This window comes from Mus caroli, unplaced genomic scaffold (genome assembly GCF_900094665.2).
Source record: "Mus caroli unplaced genomic scaffold, CAROLI_EIJ_v1.1 scaffold_20840_1, whole genome shotgun sequence".
Classification (NCBI taxonomy): domain Eukaryota; kingdom Metazoa; phylum Chordata; class Mammalia; order Rodentia; family Muridae; genus Mus; species Mus caroli.
Window position 1 is genome coordinate 3,531 of NW_018389231.1, and position 9,894 is coordinate 13,424.

The window sequence follows — 9,894 nt, forward strand, 5'->3', positions numbered from 1 at the left end:
TAAGTGAATAGATCTAAAAGTAAAAAACTGAAGTGAGAAATTATTTGACTAAAAAGGCATAAAGGAATATGGAAGGCATAAAGAAATAAAGGAAATATGAAGCCTATGGTTAAAGAATTTAAAGAAAAATATCATTCTTGAGTTGCAAATTGAGCATGACACAGAATGTCTTGAAGGGAGAAGAAGATGGATTGAAAGGAGGAATGAGTTAGCAGCAAGATGGGCAATAGGCATGGGTTATGGAGGTGCAGGTACCAGCAAAGTACATGCTACATTTGTGTCACTGTGCAACAATGAATCACTCAATAATGTATGGTAATTTACAGAAATAATCATTACTTTTTTATGTTCAATAAATCTTATTTATTAAAAATTATATACTTATTATAACTTGTTTCCCCAAAGCTTCATTATTTATTCTCAAGGTTATTTTATTATAATAAAATAAATGATTCTAAACTAGAAAACTTCCATTAAAATGACACATACTGAATGTTTATTACATATACAATTTTAAGAGATAGGTAAGTTAATTATATAAACTCCATAACTAAATACCCCAGTTACTGTGAGTATTTATTTATTTATTTATTTATTTATTTATTTTTATTTCTATTTTTTAATCAGGTATTTATTTTATTTACATTTCCAATGCTATCCTAAAAGTCCCCCACATGATCCCCCACCACACCCCCACAACCACCCACTCCCACATCTTGTCCCTGGCGTGCCCCAGTACAGAGGCATATAAAGTTTGCAAGACCAAAGGGTCTCTCATTCCGCTGATGGCCGAATAGGCCATCTTCTAATACATATGCAGCTAAAGACAGGAGCTCCAGGGGGTACTGGTTAGTTCATATTGTTGTTCCACCAGTAGGGTTGCAGATCCCCCCAGCTCCCTGGGTACTTTCTCTCGCTCTTCCATTGCGGGACCTATGATCCATCCAATAGCTGATTGTGAGCATCCACTTCTGTGTTTGCTAGACCCCGGCATAGTCTCACAAGAGACAGCTATATATGGGTCCTTTCAGCAAAATCTTGCTAGTNTATGCAATGGTGTCAGCGTTTGGAAGTGGATTATGGGATGGAACCCCAGATATGGCAGTCTCTAGATGGTTCAGCCTTTCATCTCAGCTCCAAACTGTGTCTCTGTAACTCTTTCTCTGGGTGTTTTGTTCCAAATTCTAAGAAGGGGCAAAGTGTCCACCCTATGGTCTTAGTTCTTTTTGAGTTTCATGTGTTTCACAAATCAAAAAATGGGGCTCAGAGCTAAACAAAGAATTCTCACCTGAGAAATACCGTATGGCTGAGGAGCACTTGAAAAAATGTTCCGCCCCCTTAATCATCAGGTAAATGCAAATCAAAACAACTCTTAGATTTCACCTCACACTAGTCAGAATGGCTAAGATTAAAAATTCAGGTGACATCAGATGCTGGCCAGGATGTGGGGGAAAGAGGAAGACTCTTCCATTGTTGGTGACATTGCAAGCTTGTACAACCCTCTGAAAATCAGTCTGGCGGTTCCTCAAAAAATTGGACATAGTACTACCAGAGGATCCTGCAATAACTCTCCTGGGTATATATCCAGAAGTTGTTCCAACTGGTAAGAAGGACACATTCTCTACTTTGTTCATAATAGCCTTATTTATAATAGCCAGAAGCTGGAAAGAACCCAGATGCCCCTCAACAGAGGAATGGATACAGAAAATGTGATACATTTACACAATGGAGTACTACTCTGCTATTAAAATAATGAATTTATGAAATTCCAAGGCAAATTGATGTACCTGGAGGGAATTATTCTGAGTGAGGTAACCCAATCACAAAAGAACTCACACAATATGTAGTCACTGATAAGTGGATATTAGCCCAGAAACTTAGAACACCCAAGATATAAGATACAATTTGGGAAATGATAATGAAACAAATAACTTACCAAATCTGAACTACCTAAAATTTCATTTGCACACTTGGAAAAGATATTTCCTCCTTTATTTTTTTGTTTTTTGTTTTGTTTTGTTTTTGTTTTTGTTGTTGTTTGTTTGTTTTTGTTTTTTTTGTTGTTGTTGTTGTTTTTGTGTTTTTCCAGACAGGGCTTCTCTGAATAGCCTTGGCTTTCCTGGAACTCACTTTGTAGACCAGGCTGGCCTTGAACTCAGAGACCTGCCTGCCTCTGCCTCCAGACTGCTGGGATTAAAGGTGTGCACCACCACGCCCAGCCCTCCTCTGTATTCTCATGAAAGAGTGCTTCATTTTCATTCATTCCTCTAGATACAACTCTCTGTACTCTGAATTTATCAGAGATTCAGAAGTCATACACAGGAAAAACAGTGACTTTTATATAATGCAGAAATATACAATGCAAAACACTAAACTTGTTTCTGTCATTCAAACATAAAATGGGGCATATCATAGCCCAAACTGATGAACTGCCTATATAAACTCTGTTTCCAGTCCAAATCCAATGAAACAGGTTCATGAGTGTACAATATTCAGTAAACTCTCAGATTGTCACTGTTGACTCTAGACTACAACCCAATATACATGGGTAGAAAGAATATATCGGGAAAGTTTACAAATTGAACTACAGTGTTCCGTCACAGTCACTATTTGTTTCTAAGATATTTAAAACCTATTTTTAAATAAGATTCCTTAACAGCCACTACCTCATTGTAAACTGACAAAAAACAATGTAGGAAAACAATATATATAAATATATTGTTATATATTGTTATATATATATATAATAGATGGGTCAGCCTAAGCTATTTAGTTGAAAGAAAAAACATGAGCTCATGGGAGGGAGATAATGGTTTGGAATTCAAATATTAACAGGATTTTTACATTACTAATTAATTTTTAGGAGATAGGGTGACTTTTTCATTTATTGGAAATAAAGAACAAAGGATGGCATAATTTCTGTGTCTTGTTGAGCCTTTAAAACTCAATCTTCACCATGTAAATTAACTGTGGATATGTGAAGAAATGTATGATTTCATATAGAGCTGGATTACCTATACATGGGATTTGATCTGTTTATAGATTCTCAAGATAATGGAAGCACAGTTCTTGTTTAGATATTCTTATCTATCACTTCTGTGACATAGTCCACACTCTACATGGTCTGTGGATCTCAGTGACTGTAAACATGAGACTGCATCTGCATGACTTGGACTGTATAATACAGTGTCCNCTATGTCCTCAGTAGCTCCAGATTTGCTAGTACTGNATGTGTCACTATGAATCTGATTCAATCCACTGACATCATTTCTAACTGTGGTCACATAATCAGATTGTTGAAACTTTCCAAGGATCAAATTTGAACACAGGGGCTTCCTCCCACAGATTCACAAACATGAATGATATCATGGAGACTTAGAATGAATTATCCTCCTAAGTATTTAACTACATGTGTTTATTACATGGGCTGTGTACACCAGTTGTTGTGCCCCAGGTAAGAAAGTATTTAAGTTTCTTTCAGGGCTCAGGAGAAACCTGAAAATAAAATGAATCATGAATATGCAATAAACATGTCCTTAGCCCAAGAAATAAAAGCTGGTAGAAATCTGATGTGCTGATATGCATGGCACTTCACAATCCACACTGCCCAGGTTTAAGGCAGAAAAAATATATCCATTTTCATGGGAGTCTTCTTCCTCCTTAATATTACAGTTCTAATGGCCAATTTCATTGATCCCAGGTGCTTTTGGAGAATAAATTTGGATGAAATAACGGATGAATCTTTGGGAATGTCTTGTGCTTTCATCCTGGCAGCAGTTCAGACACCCACTGAAAAAGATTATTTTAACAAGACTCTTAATGTTCTGTAAGTAAATTTGTATTTTAAATTGAAATGAGAACATACATATTTCTTGAGTGCTCTAAGGATGAAGATTAGGCAACATCTTGAGTCTTCTCTCCTGGTGCTAAGTCTGAACTCCAAGAAACAACCTTAATTCTTTTACAGATTTAATCCTATGTTCTCCATTTAATTAATCCAGTGGAGGTTTTGGTTTTCTTCCAGGTGGCTTCTGATTTAAAGGTTGGAAACATTGGAATAAAGGAATATCTACATTGATCTTTAACATAAACCCTGCCTTTTGACATTTTATATTGCACTCTAGGTAGAGATGACTTATTGAAATTGATCCTGTAATATTTCATTATGTTTTATCCCAAGTGCATGTAAATAAATGGTCATAAATTGTGCTGACAGTCCTTCCATAAGTGTGTTGCTCCTAGAACATATTCTGGTTCCAATAATATTCATGGCACATATAGTCAAAAACTTTACATACATACGAACTTACTGTCTCAAATTTATTGCATGTAGTCACTTATTGACTTCTAAAACTTCATCAGGTTTGGAAAGAGAAGATACTTACACTCAGAAATTCCTACTTCATATGAATGCCTGGATGGATATTTTTGTATGTATATGAACAAGGAATATTTAGCTCATTAGGGGTCAAGATATCAAAGTGTTTTAAAAGATAAAATCCAAAAGCACTGTGGCTTTCTACTTCACACTACTTATGTACAATCACTGGCTTTTATGTATTGCAAAGTTCAATTGGGCACTCTCTTTTTAGAGTAATCCATATTTGGAAAATATGGAATCCAATGATATGGTTACATTCTTTGAATAGGCAGGCTATCAATAACAGTAGTGACTGTTTATGTCCCTTATTACTGGCATGGGAGACATTTGTATTGTGGGATAGTTGGAACGTTTGAGGACAGTGATACAGNAGCTTTCTATTAGTTTTTTGTCATTTTTTAAGAAAAATGTCTTCTCCATTCATGTATGAGTTGGTTAATCTCTGACCCTTTTAAAATATCTAAATGTTGTGTGACTTATTTCAATATTTTTAGTAAATATTAGTGCCCAGGTTACCAACGTGGTATCAGTACCAATTTTTGTGAATTGCTGATCATTGTTTTAAAACACAGCCATTTAGACTACTAGGCTACACCGACATCTTAAGTAACTGATGTTTCCTAAATTTCAGTTATAGGTAGTAGTTTGAGCATTGCACAATGTCTACTCTCAAATTTATTTTGTATATTAGGAAAACTTTAATTGAGATTTGTATGTGTGTGTGTGGTAATAAAGAATATTCTAAAATGACCTATTTTATAGGGTATAGAATGAAAACACAATAGATATATAATTTTTTAGTGAAAGACTGACTGTATTTACTTCATTCTAATCATTAAATATGCAGGTTTACATATAGTGTTTATTGATAAAATTATATGAAATGACAAGGATAAAACAGGAGATATCATTTTTTTTCAAAAACATAAACAAAACCAATATGGTATTATTCCATTCCCATGGTCTAGCGGTCCACTTTTATTTAAAAAAAAACAATGAATATATTCCATAAATTTACACAAAAAAATCTCTTCCATATCATAAGCTTATAATGCAGGCATATACAAATATCACACAGATTTCCTTGTTTTCTGAGTTCTCAGTAGGATACTTGTACTGTTTTAGTGTAATGACAAAGATTGTCAAAGATGTTTTCTAGACATTAATTTATAATGAATAAAATACCCAGAGTGAATATATCGCATTCCTTTTTAAATAGGAAGTAGGAGAATGATACATCAGTGGTGGGACAAGCCCTTAATCTCTGAACTAAACACCTGCCACTGCTGCATACCTGTGCTTTTGAATTGAGGAGAGTCTACAGGAAAGTATCTTATAAAACATTTGGATGTATTGCATTCTTATAACCTAAATAGTCCTTGCTCAAATACATACAAACTTAAATTTTGACATGTATCAATTACCAAATTCGTGTTTGATATTTGAATTTAATAAAAAATAAATCTTTAGAAAAGATTTTATTTCAATAAAAGATTGAAAAAATAGCAGTATGAGGATAGATGTGTCAAGAAGGGATGTGTCAAGAATTTTGGCCACTAATTGTAAGTGATTATAAGTACAGGAATCAAATGTTGCTAGAGGGAGAGACCATTATGCATTGATAAATCATGGTTTCATTTCTTTCTTCCTTTCCTTTTCTTTCTTTCTTTCCTTTTTTTTTTTTTTTTTTTTTTTTTTGAGACAGGGTTTCTCTGTATAGCTCTGGATGTCCGAGAACTTACTTTGTAGACCAGGCTGGCCTCAAACTCAGAAATCCACCTGCTTCTGCATCCCAAGTGCTGGGATTAAACGCGTGTCACACCACTCCTAACTATGGTTTCATTTCCTTAACCAATTCAGTTAATTTCACAGGAAAATGTCATGAACTCAGTGGCTCTAATAACAAATTTATTTATTGCTTAATAATTTCAAAATTAAGACATGATCAGAATTACTGTTTTGTCAATATCTGTGGTTTTCTCTTTACCTTCTGATCAAGCACTCAAAAACAAAAATGGAAATTATCTCTGTGGATGAGGTCAATACCATCTCTCATTTATGGGACCAACAATGTCATGAACTTTTAAAGTGCTTTCTATTTTCTAGGTCCATNTGTCAATCCAATCTTATAACAAAAGCCATTTGTTCCCGTCTTTAGATGTCAGATTCAGAAACTTCCAGTATAGCNTAGTGCTTCTATTGAGTACAAATNTGCATGTATAATCATCTGTCCATAATAAACACTGTACTCTTTTACAGAAAAACAACTAAAAACCACAAATATGCTTTGGCATTGGTGTTTGCAATGGACGAAATCAACAGAAATCCCGATCTTTTACCAAATATGTCTTTGATTATAAGATACACTTTGGGCCGTTGTGATGGAAAAGCTGTAATACCTACACCATATTTATTTCGTAAAAAAAAAGAAAGCCCTATCCCTAATTATTTCTATAATGAAGAGACTATGTGTTCCTTTCTGCTTACAGGACCCAATTGGGAGGTAACTTTAAGTTTCTGGAAGTACATGAACAGCTTCTTATCTCCACGTGTGAGTTATCATCGGCCAGAAATTCTTAACATCATGTTTCTTTGGGGGACTTTGATAGCTATTAAGAAAGTTAATGGATGTGGTTGGACTTATGCTTATATCAATCTAGGTAGTTCCAGGATAATTACTATTCAGAAACATGTTAGGCCTTCTGCTAAGGGCTACCACCAGAAATAGAAAGATACCAGTAAGACAGAATACAAGAGGCCATGGAGAATTGAGTCTGGCATGGTGGTAGAAGGTATCTTACAACCTTGACTGACTGTCAGTCAGGGTGTTTCATTATTTATACCAATCTCAGCAAGCAGAAATTTGTTCATGCTGTTCCAAAATATAGAGCATATTATTTCTGTCCCTAGATATGTGTTATCTTTATCTTGGTTATAAGATTAAATTATCATTGGTAAACTATGAAATAATAGAATTATGGTGGTGTTATGAATTTAGTCATCANAGATAAACTGTGATGGAACAGAAATTAATTTTACCAACATCTCTATAACCTTACTTTTAACTATCTGGAGTATTTTTATTTAGAAAAGGCATGAAATACCATTCTTAATCAGGCAACTCATGACATTTCAGTGGTACTAGAATGGATGAAAAGCTCCAATCCAGTCTGGTGAGTTAATCATTTGACTACCTATGAGTGTATGACCAACTATTAAAAGACAGAATTTAAATTGACATTAGATCCCTGGCAAAAATTTCACACCAATAGTGCTATACCTGTAATGTCATTTTCTTTAATAATATGATGATATTATTAATGTAATTAATTTAAATTAGTATGTTATTAACAGTATATAATATTATTATATACTCTGTAGAATTTATTGCTATGTTTTATCTTGTTTTTTTTTCTTTTGCTTCCACATCATAACATACAATATTAGAACTTGACAAGTGAACTTTTCTAAGAGAGAGGAGTTATGGGGTTCAAATACCTCATTCTTCCATATTTTTCCACATGAAGGTATTTGCTTCATTATGAGACACTTTTTAAGGAGGACAAAATACCATTCAATCTAATTTCATTTCTATATATTTTCCTCGAGATGTACAACTTATGAATCCCAATTTTTTTGCACCAGAAGTACCTGGGTATATAGTAAGAAGAGTTTTTCTAATCCAATCTGCTGCTAATAATTTTAGGCTGCAAAATCTAGTTTATAATTTTACAAATGCTTTGATCTTATTGTCTGTTTCCTGAGGAGGCACAGATGCAGACATTGCCAGAGTAATTCATAACAAAACTTAAAAAGGAGATCTCTGGCCTGCTTGTGGACGTTGTACATCGTGGTGCGCACTAGGCTCCGCACCACGATGTACAACGTCCACAAGCAGTATTTTTCCACATGAAGATTTTTAAAAATTATGAGACACTTTTTAAGGAGGACAAAATACCATTCAATCTAANTTCATTTCTATANATTTTCCTCNAGATGTACAACTTATGAATCCCAATTNTTTTGCACCANAANTACCTGGGTATATAGTAAGAAGAGTTTTTCTAATCCAATNTGCTGCTAANANTTTTAGGCTGCAAAATCTAGTTTATANTTTTACAAATNCTTTGATCTTATTGTCTNTTTCCTGAGGAGGCACAGATNCANACATTGCCAGAGTAATTCATAACAAAANTTAAAAAGGAGATCTCTGGCAGCTTTCTGTGAGTCACAACCTCTACTGTACAATATTAATATCAAGTAGGGCAATATAAGAATATCTCTTCCAAATGCTATATCAGTATTNTGTACAGGANTATNCTCTTCAATCTTAGAAGNATTTATGGATTATGGCATAAAAGNNTTTTTNAAANNTATTAATCAAATATCCCCAAATTGTAAAAGTATAAAAATCCCTTCAAACATTTGAAACACAGATATCAAAGACTAAAACTGAAAGACAGAAAGGCAGTCATTATATCATGTGAATACATTTGTTACTTCTTTGTGAAACAGCTATGCTTGCTATTCCCATTAGAAGTGGATGTGCCAGGCTTCCACTTTTGATAATTTGAATTAGAGATAAGAGAAAAAGTCACAGGTAATCAACTGTTTGCAGGTAAATGTGATTACAAGTGTTTTCACATGCACCACACCTCATGCTGCTCTTTGTGCTGTAGATCCTTCAGCTTACCTATGGTCCTTTCCACTCCATCTTCAGTGATGATGAACAATATCCCTATCTCTATCAGATGGCCCCAAAGGACACATCTCTAGCATTGGCAATGGTCTCCTTCATACTTTATTTTAGCTGGAACTGGATTGGCATTGTCATCCCAGATGACGATCAAGGAAACCAATTTCTTTTAGAGTTGAAGAAACAGAGTGAACACAAGGAAATTTGCTTTGCCTTTGTGAAAATGATCCCTGTTGATGAAGTTTAATTTCCACAAAAAAACTGAAATGTACTACAAACAAATTGTGATGTCATCCTCAAATGTTATCATTATTTTTGGAGAAACAAAGAATTTCATCGATTTGATCTTCCGAATGTGGGACCCTCCCATTTTACAGAGAATATGGATCACCACAAAACAATGGAATTTCCCTGCCAGGAAGACAGACATAAGTCATTGCATATTCTATGGATCACTTACTTTTCTACCNCACCATGGTGAGATTTCTGGCTTTAAAAATTTTGTACAGACATGGNTCCATCTCAGAAACACAGATTTATATCTACTAATGCCAGAGTGGAAATATTTTAACTATGAAGCTTCAGCATCTACCTGTAAAATACTGAAGAACAATTCATCTGATGCCTCATTTCATTGGCTAATGGAAGAGAAGTTTGACATAACCTTTAGTGAGAATAGTCATAACATATACAATGCTGTGCATGCCATAGCCCATGCCCTCCACGAGATGAATCTGCAACAGGCTGATAATCATGCAATAGATAATGTAAAAGGAGCCAGTTCTCACTGCTTGAAGGTAAAAGTTTCTTCTATTGG

General features: G+C 34.5%; 1 protein-coding gene across 1 annotated transcript; it reads left to right on the top strand.

Annotated features, from left to right (window-relative positions):
- Positions 1-232: 232 nt before the first annotated feature.
- LOC110288003 (vomeronasal type-2 receptor 116-like) lies at positions 233-9,874 on the top strand (the record flags this gene model as incomplete). The annotated part of the gene is given in 5 exon segments (XM_021154466.1): positions 233-251; positions 3,619-3,826; positions 6,641-6,932; positions 9,061-9,321; positions 9,323-9,874. Coding segments are annotated over 5 exon segments (1,332 nt in total), but the record flags the coding sequence as incomplete, so codon positions are not given.
- Between the last annotated feature and the right edge of the window lie 20 nt (positions 9,875-9,894).